This window comes from Cavia porcellus, unplaced genomic scaffold (genome assembly GCF_034190915.1).
Source record: "Cavia porcellus strain 051 isolate PalLab524CR breed Dunkin Hartley unplaced genomic scaffold, mCavPor4.1 scaffold_4, whole genome shotgun sequence".
Lineage (NCBI taxonomy): Eukaryota > Metazoa > Chordata > Mammalia > Rodentia > Caviidae > Cavia > Cavia porcellus.
In genome coordinates, this window is record NW_026947487.1 from 101,278,272 (window position 1) to 101,293,601 (window position 15,330).

The 15,330-nt window shown below is 37.6% G+C and overlaps 1 protein-coding gene across 1 annotated transcript in view; it reads left to right on the forward strand.

Moving 5' to 3' along the window:
- The window catches only part of Tango6 (transport and golgi organization 6 homolog), a 210,287-nt gene that overhangs the window by 41,108 nt on the left and 153,849 nt on the right, over window positions 1-15,330 (forward strand). The window contains exons 8-11 of the mRNA XM_063247563.1: window positions 2,912-3,024; window positions 4,437-4,613; window positions 6,858-6,990; window positions 9,012-9,200. Of these exons, the coding sequence (XP_063103633.1) occupies window positions 2,912-3,024; window positions 4,437-4,613; window positions 6,858-6,990; window positions 9,012-9,200 (612 nt within the window). The remainder of the gene's footprint in view (window positions 1-2,911; window positions 3,025-4,436; window positions 4,614-6,857; window positions 6,991-9,011; window positions 9,201-15,330) is intronic.

Genomic DNA, 15,330 nt, shown 5'->3' on the forward strand with positions numbered 1-15,330 from the left:
GCAGTTTAGGATTTGAAAGCTAAGTATATATTCATTGAACTATTATATGTTACAAACTCTAAAATGCTATCAGAATTTGTAGAAGAAAAAATATCATTTTGTAGTGGTTATATGCTTAATATTTGAATGAATGAATGAGTGAATGAGTAGTGCAATGGGCTTGTAGAAGAAGTAGAACTTGAGCTAGGTTAATTCCATAAATACCATTGCCTGTCTTATGAAATGCAATCTGGTCATCAGGAAACATAGGAAACCTGTAAGGCAGACAAAATAAATTAGATTTTGATTTTTCATTTTAGATAACCAATCTAAAATGTTTGAAAAATAGACAAGCTTTCCTCCAGGAAGTTTAAGAAGAGGTAGATTTGAGCTCAGTACAGGGAAGAATTTACTATTGGTATTGGGTAACGGGTGACAGCTGTGTGTGTACTCAGAGGTCATTGGAATTCTTTACGATATTGTAGAAGAGATTCATTTATCAGGTTGAGCCAAAAGGAGACCTTATTTCTAAATATTTTCTCTTTGAAAAAAAATTGCATTTCTGTATTTGTGTTTGTGAATTTAATGGATATTAGTTGATTCATTTGTAAGGATTATTCTTAATTTGTCCTTTTCTTCTTCTAAATGTTCTTCCTCTCGTCACTAACTCTTTATTCTGTCTTATTCTTCTTTATAGCATTTACTTCTACCTGGTAATGTCTGGTGATTGCATAGCACCTGTCTGCCCCACTAGACTGTAAGCTTCTTTGAAACAGACCTTAGTTACCATTTCATTCCCAGCACAAGTGTTGTTCACACATAACTGGTAGACATTTTCAAAACCTTTGCATAAAAATACATACAAGATGTATATAAATAACTGCACAGTTTTTTCTAAATATGAAAGTAGCACTTGTTCCTTATAAGGAAAGGCAGAAAAATGTGAGAAGAGAATTTTTAAAATTAGAAGAATTTAACAACAATATATAAGACCAGAAATATGCTTGATTGAATTCATTTTAAGTTTGAGGTGCTTAGACCCGTCAAGCCAGGAAATAATGGAGATTCACTCCATCTAGTTTGTCTTGTGCTAAAGATGCTGGTAAGGAAGGATGGCTCCACGGGGATTACCTCTGAGAACACAGGATTCAGAGCTGAACAATAGGCCCTTACGTTATCTATGGGAATCTCTTCTTTCACCTCCTGTAATTGGTGATACCATAATTAGGCCTGCATATTACTTCTGAGCACTGCCTTACAAGGCACTTCATTTAGCTAGGCTTACAGAGATTAGATCATGCACAGGAAGCTGGCTCTTTGGTTGTCAGGCTCCACAGAGGAGTCAGGAGTCTTAAGAACTATGAAAAATTAGGTTGATTTAAAGGAACAGAGTTTGCTGGAAAAGTGCAGATTTTTTCCAGCCCGCAAAAATGCCTCCATGACCTTTCCTTTCATATAAACCATATTGATTTGTACCTCAGTACTCTTTCTATAAGTAAGGGCCTCTTTAATCTTCCCTTTCTTCATCTTTCAATAGGGGTGCTAACATTGACTTTGGGAAACTGTTACAGTTTTAATGAGCTAACTCTAAAGAATGTAGCACAGTACTTCAGAGCCTTATGTGGGCCAGGGACTTAGCTCAGACCTGGCAAGCACAAGGTCATGAGTTTGATCCCTGGTACCAAAAAATAAAAAATAAAAAAGCCTTACCATGGGTCCTGGGACACATATATAATTGTTAGCTCCACTTCTTCCTTTTATCATTGTTATTATCAGTTTTTAACTAATTTATTATAACACAAGTACATTTTGAAATCCTATTGTTTAGAGTAGGAAATAAATATTATTCAAAATGAAACAAAAGGTCACGGAGATATTTACAGGATGGAAAAGTCTGTTCTTTTTCTTAGACACTTCAAATTATTTTCCTTGAGCTATTATTATAATTTGTTTACTTGTTTTGTTTGTCCTGTTATGTCACAAGCAACTGGAAGATAAGGATTATTATTTACTTTTATATTCAACTTGTAATACCTAGGACAGTACTTTGAATTCATTAGTAAACATTTAGTAAAAATGTTGGTGTGAATGCATCATGCTAGGCTTATTAAAAACAACAACTCAAGGGGTTGGGGATTTAGCTCAGTGGCATAAGCACCTGCCTTGCAAGCAGGCAGTCGTGAGTTCGATCCCCAGTACTGATAAAAAGGAAAAAAAGACCAAAAAAAAAAAAAAAAAAAAAAACACAACTCAAGTATGTAACATAATTGTTGTTAATAAAAGCATTCTCAGGTATTTAACTGTGTAAAGCTGATGTAGCTCTAAGTGTGCAGTATATTTCTTTGAACATTTGTTGAGTTGGCAGTCATATCGTAAAGGTGATGAATCCAGCGTAAGTTATGTTTTATTTCAAATCTAGGGGCTTTTTGTTTTATGTTCAATTGTCTCCTGTTTTGTTGCTGGGGATTCAACCCAGGGCCTCATACAGACTAAGCACATGCTCTACCACTGAACTACATGTAATTCCTAAGATTTACTTTTAAGTTTTTCTCTTCAATGATAATTGTTGCTTCCTAATATCAGGGCCTTCAACAGTAGGACAGTTATGATATAGATGAATAATAGACAGGTTAGGACGCTCAGAGATGGCCACAGGAAAGGAGGTCAGGAACTGAATTAATTTACACACCTAACTGGGCAGTTCAGGGTGCATACATGGAATGACATTCTAATTCAGTCTCTCCAAGTTTGATCCTGTCTGCCAGTTTCAAATGGTTTTATCACTATATTGAGCACACCTTTAGAGCTGAAATTGTGTACCTTAAGAGAAGGTTGTTTTAAGGTAATACTAAATCCTACCAACTTTCTGGTGTTTGATTACGATTGCTCTGGGCTTGTACTTGCAGTATATCACCATGGCCTTTTCCCCTAGGTATACGTGGTTGGAAATGAACTTCTCACAGTGTTGGTGGATTCCTTGCTTCCAGTCCTGAGGATGCTCTTTGCTCTCTACTGCTTTACAAAGCATACCGTGTCACACATAAGGTAAATAATAAGCAGAATCCTATTTGTGAAGATGTGGCCACTTCTTATTTCACTTCAAAGTCAGGAAATCATTTGGGGAACATTATTCTGCTGTTCTAGAAAAGAAAGATTTGCAGATCAAAGGGATTTGGATATAGTTTTTAAGATGAATTTCCTTAGCCTGTATCCTAAATAACAGAGACACGATCTATTTCTGTGTATAAACATGCCAGTGAAAAATATTGCAATTACAAGTCTAGGAAGAAGGAAACAGGATGGATCATGATGACCTTGTGAGGAGTTCGGAAACAAGCTTGGAAAATCTGGATGTGGATGTAGCTGGGGATTTGATATGAGTGATACTGTGTTGTTTAGAGGGGAAAAAAATTTCTCTGTTATCCAAAAAATGCTGTTTTGCATTAGAATTTAGGACAAATTTAGCTGTATTTTTATAGTCATTTGTCTTGTTTCTTCATCTTCATATGAGTTTCATCCTTTCTAAAATCCTGTAAAGGGCTGGGGATATATAGATCAGTGGCACAGCACCTGCCTGGCAAGTGGAAGGTTGTGAGTTCAATTACTGGTACCCCCCCACAAAAAAAATTCTGTAGAATTCCAATTTTTAGTGTTGCCCAGTGTAATCTGATATGAAATAGGAGTCCTTCATAGACTAAATAGAGTGTTTGACATAGTCTCTGGCAAATATTAGCTCAATAAATTGTAGCTGTAATTAGCATGGTTGCTAAGTGGCGAAGGAAGATACCCCACATTATTCAAATATGCCTTTCACTCTTCAGCTTTCAGTTAGCCAGTGACAAGAAAGAACACAGAGATGGTGAAGGCTGTAAATAGGGAATTTAGTTTCAAAGGACTATCCATATAACTAGTTTTAGCTTTAAAACTCAAGTCCTCATGGCACTGTTGTGTCATCATCAAACACTGACAAGGGAGACGCAGTTGTTCTTTGTGTTCCTCTCCTAGTTGATTGCCATAGATCAAAGGAAGTGAGGAATCGGTAATATTTTGTTGGTATGCTGTTTGCTACCAGCTGTTGGTCCCACTGAAAGTAGGTGATTTTTGAGCAGTAGGTGCTTTCATTCACAGTATCTGATCCAAAAATAAGTTGTATATTTGGAATTACAACAACAGCAGCAGCAGCAGCAAATCACATGGGACTCATGTGACATGTCAGGGTTGCTTGTAGAGCCAAGGATTAGTCAGTCACTTATTGAATTTCAGGATATTTGCATTATGAAAGTCACAAGATGCCCGCTTTCCACTCCTGTGTTTGAGTTAGTAGTAGGTGACTGTGCCAGCATTTAGAACACAGTGGAACCTGACAGTCTTCCTTTTTTTCTTTCTTTCTTCTTATGTTAGCTTGTTAGATGCATAGAGTAAGATGACAAGCTCATTCAAGCTGCTTTGTCTGCCAGGTCACTTTGCCAAGAGATCTTATTATGGATCCTGCAGAAGCTGGAAAGGAAGATAGCAATTGCCAGCCTGAAAGGATTTGCTGGATTGGACAAAGCTGTGCCCTCTCTCCATCCTCTATGTCAGTTTAGAGCTGCCACCCAGGGTGGCATTATGATTACTATCAGAGAGGCCATTAGGTGAGTTTACCCGTCCTGTACTGTCTATCCAGATTTAATTCTAACCATAAGGCTATTCTGTAACTCAGCCACTAAGGGGCACTGACGGAAAAGAAACCAGAAACTCAAGCAGCTGAGGTACTTGTTATTTATAGTCTCTAAATGAAATGTGAGCCTTAAATGATCCTCCAGGTTTTTTCCAAGATGCCAGTTAATAGGAGGTGCAATTTACGGGAGCCTCACAGCTCTGCATCACAGCAAGCCCACTTACTTCTCAGAGACTTTGCCAGAATCAGAGTAAAGGGCAGCACATGTTCGCCCTTAACACCAGAATAATCCAATTCTATTTCTAACTCACAAAATGGTATATCTGTGTGTTTGTAGTCAGGCTTATTCCTAAAGGAAGTTGTCTGATAGCTCTACTTTATGGTAATTTTATAATGAAGGTTTAGTTTTCATAAGAATTGGTTAGAAAATACTTAACTATTGGTGGAATAGATGATTTATTTCTCCAACATCTCTCAAGTATTTCTTTTTATTTTATTTTGGAGCTGGGGACTGAGCCTTGCGCATGCTTGGCAAGTGCTCTACTACTGGGATATACCCCGAGCACCACGAGTACGTATTTTAAGTTATTTCTATTTTTAGGTGATCTTTGGAAGATAATATTACCAAGGAATGTAAATTCCCATTGGTCATAGATTTTATGTGGCCCAGCTACTCTGTTGCATTTCACATCTCATTCATGTGCTGTTTGAAGTGTTTAAATTTAATTTAATTTTGGTTTGTTTCCTTTGTGAGATATAGCTAGACACAGGCATTATGTTTTTGAGAAATAGACATTGTAGCTATGTAGTTCGCTCGGGCCTTGAGCTATAGACCCCAGGCTGAATTTGAACTCACTATGCTCTTCTGCCTCAGCCTCCTGAGTGCTGGGATTATAGGTGTGTACTCCACATTAAGCTCTAAATTTAATTTTGTATTCATTGTTAACTTTGTAAAAAATTTAAAAACACACCCAATATGAAGGGCTTGAGGAATATATATACACAGATAGATAAATTTCAAACCAAATTATCAGAACAAACTGAAGCTACTAATTTTCTGAGAATTATTGGCCATTTGCAGGTTAGTGATTATAACCGTGTTCATAAGCTAAAAGAACTAAATTTTTTAAAATTTAAAATTTTGGGGCTGGGGATTTAGCTCAGCGGCATAAGCGCCTGCCTTGCAAGCAGGCAGTCATGAGTTCGATCCCTGGTACCGATAAAAAAAAAAAAAAAATTTAAAATTTTTTGGTCTCTTCATTTGAAAAACATTTGAGAACTCATTACCTGAGACCACTTTACTGATAGTGTAGAAAATTTTATAACATTTGGCTTAGTAATTATACCTTACTGCTATCTAATAGTCTTTAATCCATTTCTTAGTGCATGTAAATCAAAATCCACAGACCTTATAGAAAATATATTTTCTCTTCATGCTAGAAAAAAAAATTTAATAGGTAATGATTGAATGCACTGCCTGAAGCAGTAGTTCTTTAACCTGAGTTCTCTGCATGGGCTTCCAGGGATCTATAATCTAGAATTACACACACAGATCTTTAAAAATATGCAAATATGGTTCTTCTTCTGAAAATATAGTTTATAGTTTTCATTCGATACTAAAAACAGTCATATTTCCAGCATTGTAAAATACAACAAAAAACCAGTTTGTTTCCAAAAGATTGACAGCCATTGTACCAAGTAAGAGATGGAGGTGGAGGGATGAGACAGATTTGTCATTTTGTCATTTGCTCCCAAAGGCCTACTCTTGAAGTTAGTCTCCCAGTAGCTGGGTCAGGGACTTTGTCTGTATCATTACTTGCCATTCAGTCTGCTGTTGCCCCAGCAGAAATTGTCATGAGCAGTTTCCGGAAATTTTGTACAATAATCATAGTATTCTTTTCAGACATTTAGACAGATTTTATTGTTCAGCAATCATTTTACTCATTTTTCTGGGCCTTTATATACTTTCTTATCTCAGCTAATTGATTCATATGAGTTGAGACCAACTGCATCTTCTGTGTTGTCCGTTTTTTCACTACTCATATCTTTTCAGTGGTTCATCTGAAAAAGTAGAAGTTCCTTTGAATGTGAAGGCCTGTGAAGATTATTTTAGAAGATTTATTATGGAGTTTCAAAAAAGATGATTAGATTTAGAAAATTATTATGGGATTTCAAAAACTAATATCCCTTGGTGACCTAGAGATACCCTGTGTTGCAGCGATGAAGATGAGGATGAAGCCCTATACCAGAAGTTGTCCTCAGAGCAGAGCCAGGTGGAGCATCTTGGGGACTTGCTCACTCATTGTCAGGAGTGTGGTTTGGCAGGAGACTTCTTCATCTTCTGTTTGAAAGTAAGAAGTACATACAGCGCATAGTCATGTTTATTCTGGAGTCCCATCTTTGTTCCTGAAGTCCCATTGAATTTTCAAGACATTCATAGTTTTAGGCCCTAAAATGTGGGTATCAATTTAGGAAAATGGGCAGAAGACAAAAGGATAATTTAGTTTTTGGTTTTTTTTCTTAGCATTTGGGTTGGTAAGAGGGCAAGATTTATATCTTTAGTCAGAGTGATGTGTTCTAACTGCTCCTGAAGGTAATCTGCCCTGAAATGTTAAGAGATGAATAAAGCAGAATTACTGTCCTATGAAAGGGTTAATCTTTGCTCTGTGTTGACAATAAAGACTCTTTTGAAGTTAATAGTGGGTTTTACAGCTATAGAGTAATCCCCTATCCTTTCTGCCAGTTGTTTTGTCAGGTATCTGGAACAGAGATTTAGTGTTCTGCTTCCTTCATGTTAGTCCACTTGACATCTTTTTTGAATTTGTTTCTTAGTATCAGTGCTTGTGCTTCCTTTTGTCCTAATTTCCAGTGACATTTTATATCTGATAATGTTAATTCCTGTCGGATGTCATTAGCCAGTGACCACCTGCTTTGCCTTTTCCACTCTTTCCCTTAAAGAAAGTCTTCATCCAAATACAGTGTCTGTAAAGTTTAAGTTGGGGAGCATGTATGAGGATTCAAAGGGGAAACTGTATTTTTTGTTTTTTTAGTTTTTAGTTTTTTGAGACAATTGTCTTGCTGCATGGTCCAGGCTGGTCTTGAACTCATGATAGTCCTCCTGCCTGAGTTTCCCAGGTGCTGGGATTACAAACATGTGCCACCATGCTAACATGTGCTGGCTAACTTTTCTAGAACTTGAAGTGGGGACACGTTTTTTTCAGTACTGGGGAGTAAGCCCAGAACCTTCATACTGAGCTACATCTCTAGCCTATTTTATTTTATTTTAAGGCAAGATCTCAGTAAGTTGCTAAGTTGCCCCATATGAGCTCAAACTTGTGATCCTCACACCTCAGCCTTCAGTTACTGGCTGCAGATATGTACCACCATGCCCTACTAGACTACACTTTTTTCGGGTGCATTCTTACCCCCATGTTCACATTCATCCCAGTGCCCAGCCAGTCACTGTAAGTAACATTCCAAGTAGATGTGTGCCTAATTGTATGTTTTTAAAAAATGATTGTTTAAAAACAAAAGGGCTATGTTCTAAACCAGGATAACTGTACCTTGGCACATTTGACATTTTGTGCTAGATAAATCTTTTCTTGTAAGGAGTTTGTGCATTATAAGATATTTAACAGCATTCCTGACCCCTACCCACTAAATGCCAGTATTACCGCCAATTATTACAACCAAAAATGTCCTGTAGACATTGCGAAATGTTCCCTGGGGAGCAAAATTGCCAGGCACAGTTAAGCACCACTGCTCTGAGCTGTCAATTACCGTGGTAAAGCACTAATTGTGAGGGAACTTAAGGTTTTCCCTTCCCAAGGAAAGTTGCAAACCCACAATAATGAATTATTTATTAGTGGAAGTTTAATTCTGAGTACTGTAAAGGAAGGGCATCTAATGATCTCTAAAAGGACTTTGGGAAAGTTATATGGCCCAAGGGTTCAGTTCAAGGCAGGCCAATGGTAGAGATCATAAAAATACTGATAAAGTAAGAACTCTGTCAAACCAGTTCTTTGTGTGTGGTATGTTTTTTATTATGAAATCTCAATGTGCATGGTATTGTAATGAGTATATTATCCTGCAACTTATATTTTTTACTCAACAATGTTTTTCAGATTTATATTGACATCTAAATAGATCTAGTACATTTATTTTAACTGCTTTGATGTAATTAAACACATCATTCTTTATTCTCTTATTGCCAGGGACTTAGGTTTTCTTCAGTTTTTTGGCTTTTATAAATAGTGCTACAGCCAGTGCAGACCATTTCTTCACATAACATTTCAAACAGTTTTCTAGCTGTTGGTGAAGCCTTAGTTTTACTGGCTTTTTCTTCACTGTTTCTTTCCTCCCATGCTTCCAGGAGTTGACTCATCTGACTGTGGAAAATGAAGTAGAGTTAAAACCTAAGCCTTTGTCCAGCAAGAGCCTCTTGGAATTGGAGCATCAGGCTCACCTCGTGGAAGGCCAAGAACGTAGGCTGCTGGTCCTGCAGCTACTGGCTGTTCTCTGTGAGAAAATGTCAGAGCAAATATTCACAAACATCACTCAGGTCAGTGCCACCACATTCTGAATACAACCTGCTGCTGTTTGTCTGTAGTGGTTCCCCCCACAACAACCCCCCCAAAATGTCCAAAAATGTTGCTCAGAGTGTAAATTGATAATATAATGCCTGCATTCATATTTACTGGCATTCTGGTGAAACTACAAATTAGTGAGCCCGTATCAGACCAAATGAATCTGAAACTTTCATGGGTCCTGGGAATCTACTTGTTTAACAAATCCCTGAGGTGGTTCTCATGCACATAAACTCTGAGAACTGTTTTATATATTTATAAGTTACATCACCATGGTTTTCAACTTTGAGTGCAAATAAGATTGCCTAGGATCTTTTTCAAAATATTGATACTGACCTTTTAGAGATTCTGATTAAGCTTGTCTGCACGAGAACCTGGGCATCCTTTTGTTTTGTTTATTTGTTTGTCTGAGATGGGGTCTTTCTATATAGTCCCAGCTAGTCTCCCTAAATTTACTATGCTCCTGCCTCAACCTCCTCAGTATTAGGATTACAAACTAATACCATGAAACCCAGCTGACCTTATTTTTTTTTAAAGCTCCGTATGTATCAAAAGTTAAAAAGAATTTGAAAAAAAAAATGCTAATCTTATAGGTCCCCTAACTCATAGCTAATTGCCACAATATCTTGTAAAATTTTAAGGTGCTTTTATAAAATGCTTGCCTATGTGAGTCAGTACCTGAATTTTGTTGGCTCAATCATTATTTTTATCACCTTTTATTAAAAATGGGAAAGGAAAATAATAAAACATAGGCAATGCACTCTCCATTTTTACCATTTTACCAGAAATAGTTGTTGCCTGGTTAGTGTAAGATGGTATGGTTGTCATGCTTAAATCTGATTCTCCGGCTCTTTGTATGGTTGTCATTGTCATCTGCCTTCTGGTGTTGCTAAGCAGCATTTCACTATAGCTCCTGCTGAGAAAATTTGCAGCTGCCTGTCAGCTCTGACTTATCTTGCCTGTTTAATGAGAATTATGATCATGATTTCTTTCTGGCCTCTTATTTCTTTAGTTCACTGACCCCATGTTAGTTGGTGGGGTGATTTGTTTTTCCTGTGTGCATATTCATTCCCTGAAGACTTCTTCATCCAGACCTTATGTTTTTGTCTCAGAATGTAATTCAAAGGGGAAATAGCCAAGAAACTGATATGACTTGAGCTTTTGCACTTATCTTCCTTTACTCCTAATTAAGGAACAGTGGTGTTAGGGTGGTACAAGAATGGTTGGTTCCATTAAATTATCATTTAGCTCAGAATAAAATGTTTTAGAACAAAAAGAACAACAGGAAATAATAAATTGCATTTAGTACTCTTATTGCTAGTGACAGTTTGTATATTGAGTCACATACATATGGATAAAGAGAATAGGTCTTGAGTAATTTTGTTGATCTTAGAAATCAAGAAAAAGTTATAGATACAAAATCAAAGACTAGAATAGAATAAAAACCCTACAATACTGATATCTAAATTAGAATTATTAGCATGAGCTTATATTTGATTTTTCTTTTTGCTGTAGGTACCAAGAAGCAATAACAACCCAGTGCAATAGGCATCCTACATGCTACTATATTATTGCTTCTAGATACCATTTTCTACTAAAAAAAAACCCCAAAACTCTCAAAGCTTTTTGAATAAATATTGAGTTAAAGTCTGAGATCAAAATCATATATTATAAGCTTCAAAGGAGCTTGTGCCCAAATGCAAGGAAGCTATCTGAGATTAATGGTGTTAAGTCAGTAGAATTTGTGAGTCAACTTGAAGTGAGACCCAATGGACATAAAGAGGACAATTGTAGCATTAAACAGAATATTGTCAGCTGAAGATGGTTACACATACTTGGAAGGCTGAGACAGGAGCATCACAGGTTTGAGTCCAGCCCAGGCAACATAGTAAGCCACTATCTCAAAAGTTTAAAAAAGGAAGCAGGGACTGAGATTATAAGGTTCCGTCTCCAGGATCGTGGGGAGAAAAAATAATGCTAATAATGGACTAAAGCATCAATGGTACAAAAATATGAGGTTAAAAAAAAAAAAAAACTCAAGACATCTTAGGAGATTGTTAGACCTTCAGCTCTTTATTTTGTAAAGTGAAAAATAAATTGAAGGCATTAAACATTTGGCTACCTTTTGCATAGGAACTGTATTTTAATGAAATCAAATAGTGAGGGAAACTTTTTTTTTTTGTCTTTTCCCTTTTTATCGGTACTAGCTTATGCCGCTGAGCTAAATCCCCAGCCCCAAAACTTTTTTTTTTAATAGAAAACTTGCAGCCAAAAAATTCAGAAAGAGAAGTAGAAAATACACTTTGAAATTCTAGTGAAGTGATGGATCTCGATAACAGTTGTCAATGTCTGCCAAAATGTTAGATGGACTACTGATTGGCTCCCCCTCCAACATATTATTATAAAAATTTTCAATTTTCAATTTTTATTTTTAATACCAAGGGTCAAACTCAAGACCTTATACTTGCCAGGCAGGCAAGACCACTGAGCTAAATCCCTGGCCCTAAAATTTTCAAATTTGAAAGAATATTTAATCATTTTATTTTTGCTTCACATGTGGGTTTTGTTATTGTTTTGCTTTGTTTTGTTTTGTTTGTCGTGCTGGGGATCAAATTCAACGTTATCCCACTAAGCTACATCCCCAGGTTTTATTAAATTTTGAGACAACTGATTTCCCCCAGCCGGGCTCAAAGTTGATTCCTTATGTCTTAGCCTCCCAGAAAGCTGGGATTATAGGTTTGCACAGTTCAAGTTGTTTTTTGGTTTTAGGGTAAGGATACTTCCTGAGTGCTTACATACTTTCTACTGCATTACATGAGAAGGCTCATAATATTTTCTTTCTTTTTTTTTTTTTTTTCTTTTTTATCGGTACCAAGGATTGAACTCATGACCGCCTGCTTGCAAGACAGGTGCTTATGCCGCTGAGCTAAATCCCCAGCTCCCAATATTTTCTTTTTTGTTTGTTTGTTTTGTTTTGTTTTTGGTACCAGGGATCAAACACAATCTCTTGCACTTACCAGGCAGGTGTTTATACTGCTGAGCTAAATCTCCGGCCTCATATTTTCTTTTCCACCTATGGTGATATAAGATCTGTCTGTGCTAAAATATTTAAGGGAATGTATAGTATTATCTACATTAATGATGAAATATACCAAAAGGAAGAATGCTAGAGGGATGAATATATAGACAAAAATATGATAAAACATCTGGACACACCTATAATCCCAGTATTCTAGTAAGCCAACCGGGAGGATCCCAAGTCAGAGACCAGCCTGGGCAATTTAGTGACGCAGCAAGACCCTGTCTCAGAAAAAAGGGTGGGAGTGATGGTTTGTGGATGTTGGTCAGCATGAAGGCTCTGGGTTCAGGCTTCAGTAATGCAAAAAGGCTGAGGCAGGAGGATTCTAAATTTGAACCCAGTAGGGCAATTTAGTGAGAGCCTGTCTCCAAATTTTAAAAAAGGGCAGGGGATATAGCTCAGTAGTAGAGCAGTCCCCCAGATTCAGTTCCTAGTACTGTACCAAAAAAACAAAAGCAAAAGTGCTGAACCTGAACCTTAATTAAGCAAGCATAGCAGATAGAGGGACAAATAAAACAGTGCCTCAAAGAAGCTGTTGGCCAAATCCAGAATGTGGGAAATTCTGTATCACACGTGGCTAAGTTTCTTCAACAAATAAATGGCACTTAAAAAGGAGCAATTAAACCAATTGTGTGAGACGTTTTTTGTAACAGTCAAGGACCAGCTATCAGATGATTTAAAGAATTTTTATTGAATATAATTATGTCATGGTAGTTACGTAAAAAACAAATCTTATCTGTAAGAAATACATGTTGAAATATTTGATAAAAGATTAAACTTGCAATAGAGTATATTGGGATTGGCACATTTTATGTATGAAGGTACAGAAAGCAGTGAGGCACAAAGTGGCCTGTGTACTGATCAGGACGCTGCACCAACTCCTGAGTTCTGTTTTTCTGCAGTTAGGTATTGAAGGCTGGCTGTATTCCACTTACGTTCTATGTACTTAGGACACAACAGTGAACACAGACACATATCTAGCTTTCATGGATCTAACAATTGCGTAGGGAGAGAAAAGCAATAAGAAAGCAAAGGCACAGTGTGTCAGGTGGTGATAATCCCTAGGGAAAAAATAAAACAAGACAAAGGAATGGTAAGAGGAGTGTAGCTGGGCACAGTGGCAGACACCTGTAATCTCCACAGTCAGAGAGGCTGAGAAGGGAGGAGCCCAGCCCTGACAGCCTAGTGACCAGTGGGATCCTGCCTCAAAACAAAAAAGGACGGAGGGCCGTGCAATGACCCTGGATTCAATACCCAATACTGCAAAAATAATTAAAATAGAAGGGCTGGTTATGCAGCTCAGTGTGAGGCCCTGGTTCCATCCTCAGTGCTGAAGCACAAAACCAAACCAAACCAATGGGGAATGTGGTAAATAGGTGATTAAAAGTCACTGAGGATGTGACTTTTGAGGGATGCCCTGAGGCAGTGAAGAAGGGGCCTTTGAGAGGCAAGGGAAGAGAGCTCCAGATGGAAGCCACATAGCGCGCCCAGACGCCCAGCATGGCGGGATCGAAAGGAGCTAGTGTCTGTGCAGTGGAGTGAGCAAAATTCCCTTTTCTCTACCCTTAGAAAACTGCCACCCTCTGCTCCCTGCTGTAACTGGATCACTATAATCAACAGAGTACAAGTGGCGCTACATGGTGTTTTTTCTTTTTCAGATGTTAAAAACTTTTTTTTGACAAAGGTAACACATGTTCATTGTAAAAACATTTAAACAACAAACTATACAGTATATAAAGAGGGGGCTTTGGTTAAAGACAAAGTGTGCACACATATGCTTATCCACTCCCTTTGGAAACCACAGGGGCCAGCAGAGCAGGAGAGAAAGACAGTAAATCAAAGAGAATAGCAGAATTTGAAAACTGGAAAATAGTAGATAGTCGAGCAACTTGAGAAATTGGAAAGCTAAGTGTCTGCATGGAGAGAAGTCAAGAAGCAAAAACCGCTTTACCTCAATAAAGCTGTTAGGATTTTTTTTTTTTAAAGAAAAAGGATAAAGCAGCAAGAGACTTCTCACTGCAGAACTCGGGCAGGTCTGGAGGCACCAGATAAGCCCTAGAGCGTAGGGCCTAATACGATGTGAAAGGCGGCATGGGCATCAGCAGACCTTTGCTTTCTTCAACTTTGTACAACTCTCCCCTTCCCGGTGAAAAACTAGAGGCTTCTTCTTGAGAGATATTGAACCCAAAGGACTCTGAATTTGGGTGGGAGTAGCAAACTGGAAAACAGGAGGCTTACTGAAGTTGGCATACGCCCACTCGGTTGTCAGCATTTTGGCACTGTTTATACATCCCTATAGGATCATTAAGAGGATTAAATGAGTTAATACCTTTAATGTGTTCAGAATGGTGCTTGGTAAATAGTAAATACTTAATGTTATTATTAAACAGCTAGATAATTAAAAGTGGTTGCCTCTGTAGAGCCAGAATTATTTAGGGAAAAAGGAAGTAAGGCATGGCCATTTTTTACTATAAATTTACAGGAATGTTTGGCTTTTAAAATTATATGTTATTACACAGTCTTAAGTAAAAAAAAAAATCTCCCTTTTCTCTGCCTCATACACGCATACTAGAATAGGCTTCAGTCGCATACCTATTCTTGTGGCTAGCAGCCCTACCAAAGTGACAGGAAACGGGTGGTAGGGGAACAGGTGATAGGAGGGTAGAGTGTTTTTGGTGTTACAAGAAAAAATTGTGAGAGAAAAGATGTTTTACTAATGACAGTACATAATAGCTGGCTACAATTTCCTAGTTAACAGCTTCTAGTTTTATGTTTTGTTTCATTTTCTTTTTTACATGCGTACAAACAGGAAGCTTCTTTCTTAAAAGTAGAATCATGATGTCAGGTGTGGTGGTGCATACCAGTAATCCCAATACTCTGGGTGGCTGAGGCAGGAAAATCACAAGTTGGGGCCCCACCTGGACAACTTAGTGACCTAATGAGACTGTCTCAGAATTTAAAAAGGGCTGGAATGTAGCTCAGTGCACAGGCTAGGAATAGTATTATACTTCTTGTTTTGCAACCTT